At 42.2% G+C, this 14,978-nt stretch overlaps 1 protein-coding gene across 30 annotated transcripts in view; it reads right to left on the reverse strand.

The window, feature by feature from the left end:
- Positions 1–65: 65 nt before the first annotated feature.
- WRN (WRN RecQ like helicase) overlaps positions 66–14,978 on the reverse strand; it is a 50,261-nt gene continuing 35,348 nt past the window's right edge. For 6 of the 30 annotated variants that reach the window (XM_080618183.1, XM_080618181.1, XM_080618158.1 and 3 more), the window contains exons 26-37: positions 12,873–13,043; positions 12,698–12,792; positions 10,673–10,748; positions 10,419–10,492; positions 8,765–8,840; positions 8,389–8,501; positions 7,407–7,521; positions 6,103–6,228; positions 4,752–4,914; positions 3,533–3,747; positions 1,385–1,525; positions 67–395 (exon numbers count right to left, since the gene is read on the reverse strand). In XM_080618183.1, coding sequence (XP_080474309.1) covers positions 273–395; positions 1,385–1,525; positions 3,533–3,747; positions 4,752–4,914; positions 6,103–6,228; positions 7,407–7,521; positions 8,389–8,501; positions 8,765–8,840; positions 10,419–10,492; positions 10,673–10,748; positions 12,698–12,792; positions 12,873–13,043 — 1,488 coding nt within the window. In that variant the 3' untranslated portion in view covers positions 67–272. The other 24 variants (XM_080618168.1, XM_080618166.1, XM_080618165.1 and 21 more) reach the window with 15 other exon arrangements.

A 14,978-nucleotide genomic window follows, 5' to 3' on the forward strand; every position in this document is an offset into this window, starting at 1 on the left:
CCCTGCCCCCATTGATCCCTCCCCAACACAGAGACGTTGAGAACTGTTTATTCCTTTAATAACAGCAAATTTCACACAGTGAAACTTTTTCCCGGGGTAATTCCTCCCTCCGCACCCGCCGAGCGACAGTAGCAATGTAAAGCAAAGCACGGAGGAGCACTCAGAGAGAAAGAAAGTACTCAGAGAGAAAGAAAGTACTCAGAGAGAAAGAAAGTACTCAGAGAGAAAGAAAGTACTCAATAATAGCAAAACATCCATCTTAATTTCTCTAATCAACTAAAAATCCCTTTTCTGGTGTCTTTTTTGTGTTTCTTGGTCTGGATGTCTGGTAGAACTGTCGCTGCTGAAGTTTGAAACCATTCTGGCACCTTCCTCTTGAAAGGGGGATGTGAGCTCTAGAAGAAGAAAATAAACATGGAAAAAAGATATAAGATAATAAGCTATATCCTATATATATAAGATAAGTTATACAGCTCTCCTCCCTGAAACGCTTCTCAGGAAATGTAAGCTTTTCACTACTATGGTAGACTGCTCACATGCCCCTTAAATCATAGAATCACATAGAAAGGACCTTACACTAGACTATGTTGCCCAAGGAAATCCAGCATCTTGAAATAATTGAGGGACTAAAATTAAGCTACAGCAGGATGAAGAATCCAGGCTGGGAAATATCTGACCTGAAACAAAACACATGCTCTTGTGCCCCTACAAACCAATGTTCTAGAAGTGCTCATCAGCAATCAAAAGACAGTGGTATGTGTTTAGCGTTTCAAGTAGATACCTGCTGTGCTATAATTCCTGTGTAGGAATTATACCTACCTAACATTGACCAGACCATGAATAATGATTTGTCTGCATTATAATTTGCACTCAAAAATATCCAGCTTCAAACTGAATGTGCAAGCAGTGCTGCTCAGAGCTTCACAAGCTCCTTTAGAAAAACAAAACAAAACAAAAACCCATTATATTTATGTTTATAACTCGAGTTGATATAATCACCAGTGCAAAAATCCTTAATGAGATGAGCATACAAGCTTGTACAGCTTTATACCTGAAAGAAGAAAAGGAGGCAAACATCGTCTTAAACTACTGGGAGCATCTGCCACTAGATGGCTGACAAGACGTAACAGGGGAAAAAAAAAACTCCTATAGCAGGTTGATGCTGTTAAAATGGTGTATTTGGGCACAGCAAGAGTAATAAAAGCAGCGTGCTGTCACTGTATCAAAGATAATCACAACAGAAGCTGGCTGGCAAGCTAAGCCAAGGTTTTAGGCACAGTGGAGAATCCAGATGCAAGCTGTGATTTAGGTTTGTTAAGAAGTTCAACACCCTAACCATCAGGTCTGGGCTCTGCTCCTGGCACAGACCTCCAGGCAGTCTCACCTTGGACTCAGAGTCAGCAAACAGCTCCTCCTCACTGGGATCAAGGGCAGACTTGTTAGGAGAAACTGGCATGATGGGCTTTGAACAGCCTCCTGCTGCTCCTCCACTACCTGGCTGGCCACCATCCACACTCTGTACAGACTTTCCATAAGACAGGAAGAAAGGAAGAAAGCAGGCTGTTATATCCATCTCAGCATTAAAGCTTAAGTCTGCACATACCAGATTCTATGCAATTCTGCATTTTAGAGGGTTTTTTGGGAAGTAAATCAGGTCTGTAAACCTCTGCTCAATGAGATTGCTATTTCTTATCCATTTCATCACAATGAAATTTGAGTAAGCACATCCATTTCAAACACAAAGGAAGTGGAACTTGTACTTGGCTCTTTGTTGTAGTGAAGAAGAAAACTTCCTCCATCCCCACGGCTCCAAGAACTTGAAATAACTTGATTATGTCTCAAGCACTGGGTTTTCAAATGTGTTTTTACAGCAAAGGCATCAGTTAAAAATGGCATAGTGGGAACAGAGATATTAACTTCTAAATTCTAAATAATGCCTGCTCGTCACAGGTTGAAACAGCAACCTGAGATTTTTGGATCGAGTACACATCTTGGTGTTACTGAGATCATCTCTAATAGCACTTCTACATGCTTTATTATAGTAAGAACATCTGGTTACCAAAGCCAAAGGCATCACTTGCAGATGGGTTTTCTCTGCTCTTTCCCTCAGTGTCAAATTGATTGAATTGCCCTATAAAAACAGCAGTAATGTAAGGTTGTTAAAACCCAAGATCATTCATTAGCAGATTTAAAAGGTGCTTGCTACACGGAATTATTAGAATCAGCATATTTTCTGAAGGAGAAGTAAATAAAGACTATTTGGAATAGGTTTTGGATGTGCAGTCTACTCATTTGTGTAATATTAATTTGATTTCTAATAGCATGTCATTCCTGTTGAATAGCTCCACAGCTAACAGTAGCAGGGGAAAAAAAGTATTATTTGAGCTCATGCAATTGGACTGCCAGGAGTCAACTCCAGGAAAAGGGTGGTTTAGACCCAGATACTGTCTAAATAAAACAGCACTTGGATACAAGAAATAATCAATTTGGCAAAATGGCAAGGCTTGAAGACTTGTTTGAGCCAGAGTTGAAGAAATCAACCCCAAATCCTGTAAGGGACAAACATGAAATCCTAGAGCAGGCAGCAGAAAGATCTGGAGTTTGTAATTTCTTTTTACCACCAGCGCAGGGTGACCTTTTGTACAAGGTACTGAACTGGAACTTGGGAGATGGTAGCTCAGCCTTTCTCCAGCGGCAACAAAGAGCTCCTTATTCGCTGAGATTTCTTCCCAATGAGTCAGCCTTATGGCATGACACTTTTCTTGTTACCACTTCTATGCCCATCAGTTTCAAGCAACAGAGAAACCCATGAAAGACTCGGACGTTTTTAAGAGGCATTGCCTCTGTTTTTTCTTCACACTCTTAACTCTTCTGTTGCCTTAGACTTCGATGCAGGAAGAGAGTTACTTTTTCCCACATCAGGTTTGTGATCAGATACCAATGCACACAAGCTAGCCAGGGGCAGAACATGGAATCTGTGGCTATGAAGGATCCAGACTTCCAAGTGTTTTTATACTGGGGAGCACATGGAATTTGAGCTTTTTCCTCCACTGCTCCAGCTACACTAAGTCCAGGATTTTAAAGACCTTTTGCATCCACATCCTGAAGGACTGAACTATAGCAGGAAGCATTTGCCCCTGAGGCCACTGTTAAGCTGCCATTGTGGTGGTCTACAGTGGTGGACCATCATGTACCTGATTTTCTTGGGCTGGATGTCCAGGACTTATTATGGTAGAGATGAGCTGACAGACCCACATGGCACCTGATTTGATCTCTTCCTATGTGTATCAGATTACAGCTAGGCTGCACAGGGGCAGCCTTCTTCCTAGGTCAAGACTTTGCAAGGGGAACTCTGGTTCTGCTCTGAGCATTGCTCTCCCAGGAGGAGGAGGCAGACCCACTCAAAACCGACAGAAAGACAAATTGTGAGGATGAGACACTAAGCACTACTGGGAATAGCAAAGGGCTTTTAAGCTGTTCCAAAAGAGGAAACTATTTTTATGAAACCAATTTTATACCTTTTCTTACTAACCTTTGTTTTACTCCACATGGCATCATCCCTGTTTTCTTGATCTGCTCCTGTTTTTTCCTCCTGCTCTTCTGACCACACCAACATCCTTTTGAAGCCTGAGCCATCCCAAGACTTATTTCTGGCCCCTTTCTCCAATAATGCAATAGTCATCCTGATGAGATACAGTTCAATATTTGCAGGAACAAGTTTTCTGATTGCTTGAATTTTAGTGGTGTCTTGGAAAAAAGCATAAATATAATATTAATTTTTTAATCCTCTTGTCTTATATTCAGTTTTCTGTCATAAAACACATCATTAAAGCAAAAGATAAAGGCACAGAGAAAGACAATAAATAAAACAGTGGACCATGGGATAAATCCCCACCACGTTTATTACTATCCTTCAATTTAGTCAAATATTAGAATTGCCTGCCTTAAACATGCATTTCCTGTCAACCATTTTCTCTTGAAAGGAAGGCTCTGCTAGCCTATGCTGAAAAACCTTTCTGTTTTTTTAAGTAAAGTGCCATGCCAGTCTTCCATTCCAGTGTGGCACTAAATATAAAATATCAGAGTCTGGCCAAGCCTGTAACTGCAGCTGAGAAAGACACATTAATCCACAGTAGGACAAGAACAATGAAGCCAGCAAGCCCACCCTTGTCAACCTAAGAAATTAAACTACTAGGGCAAGACTGAAGTTTAAGTCACCTAGTCCCAGAATTCTAAGTCAGCACGTGGCTGTCTTCAACCTCTGAACTAGCCCATGGCTCCAGCATTAGGAGCAAGAACTACTTTTCCTGCACTTATCAGGTTCTTCATCACAAACAAGTATCTTAAAGTTAAGTTGCACCAGGGAAATCCTACAGCTCTTATTCATCATATTGTTTGTTGATACCAGTACTTACAGGAAGTTTGTCAGGCTCATGTTTTCCCCAAAGACCTGAGTAAATACAGATTTAAGAACTATCCCCAAATCTTTTCAGCAGCCATGCAATTGAGAGAAAGGGTTTGTAAAGGGCTACCCTACCCCTCTTCAGCTCTAATGAACCACAATAGCTTTATTTGACAACATAACCTTGGAAAGAAAGCAATGACCCTGGCCTTGCTGTGCTCTGCCTTGCCACAGCCCTTCCAGAAATGATGGTTTCTACCTGAAGCAGCAGCTGAGCTGTCAGTTTTTCACTCCCTTCATCTGTATGCCACTGTCATGAGAAGCTTCAGAGAAGGGCTGCGATGCTCACCCGACTCAATGGGAGGCTTATGAATAACATCACAAATCATCTGGTGAACTTCAGGAGTCAAACCTGCTCGTTCCAGGTTGACAGGGTAGCCAGCTTTCAGCGCCTGGAACAGGTGAGTGCCAACCTCGGAAAGAGGTAGAGATCTGCTCTCACTGATAGTCCTCTAGGAAAACAAAGGCAGAAGGGGTTGAGATGGCACAACTGTCACCTCTTAAAACATCTGCCTTGAAGAAAAATATCTCAAATTATCTGCCTAAACTTGTACTTTTCAAGGAGAGATTTAACATCTTCCTTGGAAAAACAGGTTTCAAGCTTCTACCAATTTCTCCTCAGACAATACACATGCTATGCATATAAACATCAGGATTAGTGGATACAGAGCATCTTAATAATTATACATTTAATAATTAAACATTTAATTATACCCATTAAGAATTATACAACTGTTTCTTGTTAATTAGTCCTTAGGTACACTTTTAAGTTAGGGATTAGCTAACAAGGTTTACCCATGCTCTTGGGGAGGCAAAATAAAACTCAGCACAACTTCAGTTTCCTATTGTAGAATTAAAAATAAAACTACACCAAAGCAGCTTATAAGGCTCATCTTCACAGAGTACATGGCATGATGCCACTTAGCCACATGCCCTGGAGCTCATCAACAAACTTGGTTGTGACAGATAACTTGTACTCGACTTCTTTTGTAACAGGTAGACATAGCTCAAATCTGAACTAGAAAGCCACAATAATACTTAGCACTTAAGGCTTCTGTTTTGCGTTGAACCTTCCCAGAAGCTTTGTTTCTTGGCATGGAAGCCTTACACATGAGCATGGCATATAGAAAGGATAGGGGCTTACTACCCAAACCAGAGTTAATGAAATTTATCCCAGTGGTTATTAACCATGAAGATATCCCTTTATCAGGCCCCATGCTTGGTGTCTCTTCCAGCAGGATCAGGAAGTTTTTCTGTATGTCCTTACTAGTATAAAAAGGCAGAGACAGTATCAGGCAGAACTAACACATGCAATAGAAAAGCATGCTGCTAACTCCACTTAAATAGGGCAGTGAAGTGACAGCAACCATTCTGCCTGATGCCTGGAATCTGCACAGGCATCTTAACAAGTAGGGAGCTGTATCTTATCTCCCTGCATCCCACCTCAGAGTAAGCAAAGTTTCTCATACTTTTACCCATCCATAACATTAAATTAGATGAGGTACCACTAGCCAGGAAAGTATTTTAAAGTAACTCCACCCCAGAGGATATAAAAGAACTTACAAATCCCCCTCCTCTAGACAAAGCAACCCCTCCATTAGTTTTCATAAAGGAAGCGACCTCCACAGGGAGTAGCCTACCACAGAGAGATTTTTTTCTTGGAACAGGACATATGTAACATGCTCCGAGGGAGAGAGGGCTCTAGTATGCTTCCAGGGAGATGCTTTTTTCTGATCTTTAGATCCAGATGGAGAGAATGTGTCAGTCTAAGTGAGACAGAGAGAATTAATAAGAATTATAACCCAGTGACAACCAATGGATCACCCTCCCATACCTGAAGTTACCCAAAAGAGAAACACCAGTCAGGTCCATCTCAGTGGAGAAACCCAAGTCTATGTTCCACAAAAAAAAAAACCAACCCCGCCCCCCCCCAAAAAAAAACCAAACCCAAGGAGAATCCAGACAGACATCCCATCTTAAATGAATAAGCATGGGATTGTTCAAGGGCCATAAAAAAAACAAAGCAACAGAAAAACAGCATCTGGGTAAACACAACTTCTTAGGTGTTACTCATTACACCCATAAAACCTAATAGTTTTATTCTGATGGAATAAAACTATTCTGTCAGCACAAACTGTGGTATTCAGTCTGCTGCTTAACATGGGAACTCCTCTGTTTTCATCTTCTGCTCAAGACAGATTCCTTGAAAAAAGCACCAAATCAGGAATGCTTTTGGTCTCTATTCCTAAATCATAATAGCTTCCTGTGAAGCAGTCTTCTCAAGCATTACAGAGAAGTAATATTGCTGCTCTACCTACTTTTTGGACTAGATAAATCCCTTTAACTGTAGACTTAAATAGATATTAAGATCCCCCAAGCAAAACTGTTTCGTAGTTTCTCTAATCCTCTACTCTGTGGCCCCTCCTCCCTAGTGGTGTGCCTCATAATAGTGACATAGAAGCCACTCTACAGAAGGTCTTGCACAGAAGAAAATCAACTGTGAGAAAAGAACCAACATTTCCAACAGCTAGAAATTAAGCTCTTCAGCCAGTCTCCTAAGGAGAAACTTAGAGAAAGCAAAGCCCTACCCTCCTGGTCTACTGAGTCATTAAGACATGATGAAGGAACATCGATATAAATTTGACCTCCAGCCCCAAATCACATTCAGCCTGGCCAGATGGGTGACCTTTATAAGGTTGTCCTGGGCTTCCAGGCCACACCAATCTGGAACATCAGCCAGATCCCAAAGACATCCCAATGTCATTGCAAAGGAACACATTCAGATTTGGTGAGAACTCTGTACACAAGGTTAGCAAGCTTCACTCCCACGCATGGAAGGAATAGCTGAGACATGGACTAATTCTGAAGGACAAATCTGGCAGCTACAGACCAAATTACACTGTTAAGGCTCCTGCAAAGTAGCAGACACTGTCATAATTCTTACCTGCAAGCCATTTACTTGGCAGAAGTCCTTAATTTCAGCCAGGAGAGGAATCAACATGGTGGATTTTGCTTCAGATACACCATCAATTCTCTTCACATTCTCAACAGTCGTAGGCCTGGTTTAGGATGAATAATAAAAGCTGTGGTAATGTTCTATGCCAGTGCTTTAAAACATCAGGTGTCTGTCAATGACCTATGCTTGGCACACAGATCTATTATTGAAGACTTGAAAGTGTTATTTCTGCACCTTCATCATCTCTGCAACTATTTAAGTTCACCGCTTCTGCATCTGAATCATAAAGCTTGACTAGAGCAGAAACGTGAAGTTTGTTGCTTACTATTTTGGAGGATCAGTTTTCCACATACATCTTCATTTGCTTTACCTCCCAAGAGCACATACCCCAGAGCTCCTACATGGAACAACAACATACACGTTCCCCAAGTAATGTTCTCTAGTGCTGTTTAGTAGCTGGAGAAGGCACTTCAGATACATTATCAATTGAGCTGCTCCACAATACCCCCTCATACAATGAGAAAAAAAAAACCAAAACATAGTTTTTTCCCCCTCCTTGCAGTACTTGAGAGCCACACTAAATTGTGCTTATTCTTTTACACCAGTTACCCATACAAGGTAAGGGACAGCTCCTGACCTGTAGCTGACCCTTAGCAGATAAGGGCATAGTAAAATTATTAAGACACAATGGAGAGAAGCAGATGGAATGGAAAGCATTAGTAGAACACACACTTTCCTCCTCTGACTCATCAACCTGACAGGAGCTTTGGACACTATGACAAAACCCAAGCCTGATGTCAACTGCTTAACTTATACCAGACAGTGGTCTACAAGGGTATTAAACAGAAATTCTCAAGAGAGCTGTTCCTCTACCCGTAAGACACATGCTCCCAACAAGAGCAGAAAGGGGGTTTGTGACTTGGCTTGCAACCCTCTCAGTTTGTACGACACGTGTGCGCATTCCCTTTACCTTATTCGGGCCATCTCCACCAGGATCTTATTGGTTGCCAAGACAGCTGGAGGAATTACCTTCTCATTAGCTACCTTCTGTCTAGCAGTCAGCAATTTGCCATAGAGAGCAGTCTGTGAAGAGAGCCATAGTCTCATAAAACGGCTCTAGATTGATGTAATTAATATGAGAGGAAATGTTACAGCTTCCCTCATCTTCCCACTAACATACAAAAAAATCTATGATCTATTAATCCATCTTAACATATTCAAATCCACTTCTAGGACTTCTATTCAAAACATCTTTGTAATATTAAGAGCAGCCCAAGCCAGGTGCTCCAATATAGGATGACTGTTTTCAGGAACTCACCCATATCCTCCCTCTTCCCAAAACTTGCCTCTAGTTCTTTTTCTCGGGATGAAACAGGCTGTGAAGGCTTCAAAGGAGATCTGACCAACGAGCACTCTGCAACACTATCAAAAAAATAAAGAAGCATAAAACAAGCCTGTGTTAGATCATTTTATTCAGGAACTTTGCACAGGGCTATAGGAAAGCAGCAGTCCAACATATTTTGACTTCTGACAGCACAATCAGACTGCAGTCTGGCACCTTGTGCTAGTGCTGCACTCATACAGGAGTTGAGCTGGTTGGGGCAGAATAAGCACTATCCCTAACATAACAGAAATCCTGTACCTGGTCCCGTAACTTGAAAATACTCCTAGTGGACAAAGCTGAAACAGCTGAAATAACACTTATGTGAGGAAAAAACCCCACAAACAACCCCCCCCATCAATATTCCTATCAACAGCTAGATTCTCCTATTGTGAACAAAAACATGTTTTGACAAGCAGTTGTCCACTCATAACATTATTCTGACAGTATCCCACAAGAAACACCTTACACTACATTCCCACAGCTGATAATCTTGGCCAAAAAGAGCTAATAACCTGAAAAGCATTAGTGACAAGAACACAGCTGCTGAGCTGTAAGCAGAATTAGCTGATATTACTGCAAGGCACGTCTGCCTAGAAAGCAGCACCACAGCTTCCAGTCCAGAGGCTCACATACTTCAGGACATTCACCCTTAATTAGACTGCTGTGATTATACTGCAATTATCTGTTAGCAGACAAGCTAGGAGTAGGAGCATCCTTCCCTAAGCAAAGGGTGAAATAATACTTGTTTGGATCATAGCTGTCCGCAAAATGATTTTTCTTCACATGGCTGCAGTGGCAATTATTCACTCTAAGTGACATATCCTGTTTTCCTGTCATTTCCCAGCATAAGGCACAAAGGAGGAATCAAGCTGCTCAGAAATGCAAGGTAGGTTTAATCTTAAGCACCACACAAGCCAGGAAAACAAATTACTTGGTCTGCTTTTTGCAAAAGCTTGTTTCATTTCTTTTGACCTGAGGGAGCCTCAACCTCATTCAGTCTTCTCCAGACTAACACAGAAAGGCAGAAACCTACGTGCTCATTTACAGCCCCTGCACAAGGCACACAGGCAGTTTTGCCAGCTTTAAGAGCAAGTCACAACCTAATAACTATTTTGCTTGAATTATTATTTGCAAACTGCTTGGGCAATAAATGACTCTCCATTTGTTACTTTAAGTCATCACAAGTTAAAATTCATTAGTTTCAACCTTCACATAGAAGAGATTGAAAAAACATGGGCTCTGGAAAATCATTTCATCTAAAGCTGCTGTTGCTCCATTTTTAGTGAGCATCTGCTGGTTTTCTTGCCTGGATTTGAAGTAACACCTGTGAGAAAGCTGCACTTCGGCCATTAATAAAGCTCACTTTGCCTGTGACACTACGAGTACATACAACTTGTCAAAGTCCAAGCCAATTACATGTTGTAATAGTTCAATGTTTTGAAATATAATGCAGTGTACAATAAGTTTTACATGCTTGTCTTTTTTTTTTTTTAATACATTAAGCCTTTTCACCATCACTTTCCACACGAGAATGCTGGGTTTAAGCATCCTGAAAACAGTATCCCTACCAATACAGTCAAAATCAGGTAATTCAGTGATATTTTAGAATACTGTACCTGTTAAGCATATTACTGCTTCCTGGAAGAGTTTCACCTTTTCTCTCATATGCAAACATCTCATATAGAGACATCTATAAAAAATATAAATAAATAGAAGAACAAGAACAAACAAATGCTGATTTAAAATTTTGTTCAGTGAAGTTGTTGTTAGCAGCCAAATATTCTTTTGTAACACCATGACACACTTGCAAGGTTTCTTGAATACCATCATGGACAGACCATAGAGGGCAAGAGGGGTGATACACACAGACCTGCTTCACTGGAGACTGCCCTACTCCTTTCTTAACTGGTGAGCGCTGCACTGAGGGCACAGGTAAAGGTCTGCTGCTGTAAGGAAGAGAATTATATCTTAGTCGAGTCAAAGTTATTTGTACAGTGACACTGCCGTTAAAAAAAATAAAAGTGTACTATGCAAACTGATCTGAACTTTGTAAAGGGATATGCTGGGCAAATCAAAAGTTCTTACTGATAAATTATTATAATCACCATTCTTGGAGAAAAAACACCAAGTACCTCAAAGCCTCTCAATGCTAAAATTAACAAGGGACAAGAACCTTGTCTTATGGAAGAAATAAAGATTTTTGTGACAACACTTGAAAGATTCAGTTTTAAAGACTCCATTACTAGAGGAAAAAAAAACAGTACCAACTTTCTGGCTTACACTAAGCATACAGCTTTCCCTGTTGCTTATGTTTAATAACCAGCATTTTTTTGACAAGTAGACAGCAGCTGAGAGTGCCACAACAGTAGAACATTAAAAGACAAAAGAAAAATGCTACTTTATCTTTACCCAGTTTTGGTTTTGAGCAACAATCTAGACACCAAAACAGGCTCTTAAGACCAGCTCTGAAGAACTCTGCTCTAATATTATTTCTTGCCACAGCAAAGCCTCTACAACCTCCAATTCATTACCTTTCACTTCAGAATTAGTGTGTGTGCAGAACAACACAACACTGCTTATTAAATATACTCAGAAACAAAGAATTACAAGAAAATCTTCATGTTATTTTCTTGGAGCTCTATCATCTGATGGGAAATACCTGACCACCACTGAAAAAATACCCTACTTTTGCAGACATACTCACCAGGTCTTTAAATAGTTTAAATTTCACAGAAATACGCAAAGTGTTAGAGATTTGCATTGAATCAATTCTTCTTGAACCAAAGGCTTTCCCATTTCATTCTCAGCTTAAATGTCAAGTATGTAACTGAGAAAAGTTGCTAGCTACTCTGTTTCAAGTCTCACGGTATAACTCATCAGCATTAGGAAGAACATCAGTCTTGATGGATTTTCCTCTCCTGTTTCTTGTCTTCAGCTGGTTACTTTCTCCATGAGGATGCACTGCTACAACATGCTTCCAGGCTACCCAGAAGGCACAAATTTTCTGAGTAGATCAGGTACTTTCACTACATTTCTCCACTAACTTTCCCAGTTACACGACCATTCCATTAGCTCCACTGAAAACCTCAGTGATGAGAGACTGTCTGATTTAAGCTGCAAAGACACGTCACTTTCCATACCAGCAGTCAAAGGTGTTTATCCAAGCACTCACGGTAACTTCTTTAGCTCAGAATCACAGAATGGTTTGGGCTGGAAAGGACCTTAACATCATTCAGTTACAATGGGCATGGGCAAGGATGCCTCACACTAGACCATGTCACCCAAGGCTCTGTCCAACCTGGCCTTGAACACTGCCAGGGATGGAGCATTCACCACTTCTTTGGGCAAACTGTGCCAGCACCTCACCACCCTCATAGTAAAGAATTTCTTCCTTATATCTAACCTGAACTTCCCCTGTTTAAGTTTGAACCCGTTACCCCTTGTCCTATCACTACAGTCCCTGATGAAGAGTCCATCCCCAGCATCCTTGTAGGCCCCCTTCTGATACTGGAAGGCTGCTCTGAGGTCTCCATGCAGCCTTCTCTTCTCCAGGCTGAACAGCCTCAATCTTCTCAGCCTCTCTTCGTATGGGAGGTGCTCCAATCCCCTGGTCATCCTCATGGCCCTCCTCTGGACTTGCTCCAACAGCTCCATGTCCTTCTTATGTTGAGGACACCAGAACTTCACACAAAGCTCCAAGTGAGGTCTCCTGACAGCAGAGTAGAGGAGCAGCTGTATTTTTGTATTATGATACAAATCAGGGAAAGTTATGGCTGGAAACATCAAGTGCAGAAGTCTTCTGTCCAACCTAGCCATCTCCAGAAACAGGCTCCAGAAACTGATCTGGTCTTATATTGATTGAAAAAAGGGCTAAAGAGAACATATGTACAATTACCTTCTAGGTGGTCTCTGGAGATTAAGGTCTTCATTTGAATGTAGTAGAAGACTTGGATTTGAGTCGGATCCAGCTTTTAACAGCCAATTTCTACCCTGGAAGAAATAAACCTCATGGCTTAAATATAGATTACTGCAAAAAGCTTTTGATGGGTAAGTTTCACAACAAGAAGTACCTTCTGGGTAAGCACACATGTGGTTGCAAAAACGTTATGCTTTGAGACTTCTTTGAGGAACCCTTCCATCATTAACTGTTGGCAGAGCGATTTCCACCAGTTCTCTGGCCACTCTTTTCCACTACCAAAGAGAGGGTGTCTTCGGTATCTGTTTGGCAAGCGCTGAGAACTCTGGAATTAGAGAAAAAACTGCTTAGACTTCCCCAGTCCTTATGAAAGTTTCCAATATATCCAGTAAACCAGACCCAAGATTCAAGGATCATGTCCTCAAGAATACTTCTCCATAGAAGAACTTCACAGAAAAGTCCCAAGCCAAAATAGTTATTCAAGCTTCCATAATACCCATTACAATAACCACACATACAGCACCTCAATGATAGGAGCATAACACATGCCTATTGCCTCAGTTATGTCACAGTTCATGAAATTGAAGAGCAGTTTTACCTCTAGCACCCTAACCCACTCCTGTGCTTTCTGCCAAGCTGTGACAAGATCATGACTTTCTTTTGCAGCAAGACCCCAGACAAACTTACATGTAGATCATAGAACTATTAAAACAACTCCCTTCATATATGGAGAAAGTTACAGAAACAACACAGCCATCCATGCCAGTGAAGAAATTTATCTAGTGCAGTTTGCATTCAGCCAGTTCAGCTCAGTGTTACACTAATGCCTGGACAACTGGAAAAGGGGAAATATAACCCCCATTTTCAGGAAGGGAAAAATGGATGACCCGGGGAATTACAGACCAGTCAGTCTCACCTCTGTGCCTAGCAAACTCTTGGAGCAGATTCTCCTGGAAGGCATGCTAAGGCACATGAAAAACAAGGAGGTGGTTGGTGACAGCCAGCCTGGCTACACTAAGGGGAAATCCTGCCTGACCAATTTGGTGGCCTTCTATGATGGGGCTATGGAACTGATGGACAAGGGGCAGAGCAGTTGACATCATCTACCTGGACTTGAGCAAAGCGTTCGACACTGTCCCACACGACATCCTTGTCTCTAAATTGGAGAGACATCAATTTGATGGGTGGACCACTCGGTGGATAAAGAACTGGCTGGATGGCCGCACGCAAAGAGTTGCGGTCAATGGCTCAATGTCCAGCTGGAGACCGGTAACAAGTGGTGTCCCTCAGGGATCGGTGTTGGGACCGGTTTTGGGACCGGTTTTGTTCAACATCTTTGTCGGTGACATGGACAGTGGCATTGAGCGCGCCCTCAGCAAGTTTGCCGATGACACCAAGCTGTGTGGTTCAGTTGATACGCCGGAGGGAAGGGATGCCATCCAGAGGGACCTCGACACGCTTGTGAGGTGGGCAGATGCCAACCTTATGAAGTTCAACCATGCCAAGTGCAAGGTCCTACACCTGGATCGGAGCAATCCCAGGCACAGCTGCAGGTTGGGCAGAGAAGAGATTCAGAGCACCCCTGCAGAGAAGGACTTGGGGGTGTTGGTCGATGAGAAAATGAACATGAGCCGGCAGTGTGTGCTCACAGCCCAGAAAGCCAACTGTATCCTGAGCTGCATCAAGAGGAGCGTGACCAGCAGGTCGAATGAGGTGATCCTGCCCCTCTACTCTGCTCTCATGAGACCTCACTTGGAGCATTGTGTGCAGTTCTGGTGTCTTCAACATAAAAAGGACATGGAACTGTTGGAGCAAGTCCAGAGGAGGGCCACGAGGATGATCAGGAGACTGGAGCACCTCCCGTATGAAGACAGGCTGAGAAAGTTGGGGCTGTTCAGCCTGGAGAAGAGAAGGCTGCGTGGAGACCTCATAGCAGCCTTCCAGTATCTGAAGGGGGCCTACAAGGATGCTGGGGACATTCATCAGGGACTGTAGTGACAGGACAAGGGGTAACGGGTTCAAACTTAAACAGGGGAAGTTTAGATTGGATATAAGGAAGAAGTTCTTTACTGTGAGGGTGGTGAGGCACTGGAATGGGTTGCCCAGGGAGGCTGTGAATGCTCCATCCTTGGCAGTGCTCAAGGCCAGGTTGGACAGAGCCTTGCATGCCATGGTTTAGTGTGAGGTGTCCCTGCCCATGGCAGGGGGGTTGGAACTAGATGATCTTAAGGTCCTTTCCAACCCTAACCATTCTGTGATT

Source organism: Psittacula echo (genome assembly GCF_963264785.1).
Source record: "Psittacula echo genome assembly, chromosome: 1".
NCBI lineage: Eukaryota > Metazoa > Chordata > Aves > Psittaciformes > Psittacidae > Psittacula > Psittacula echo.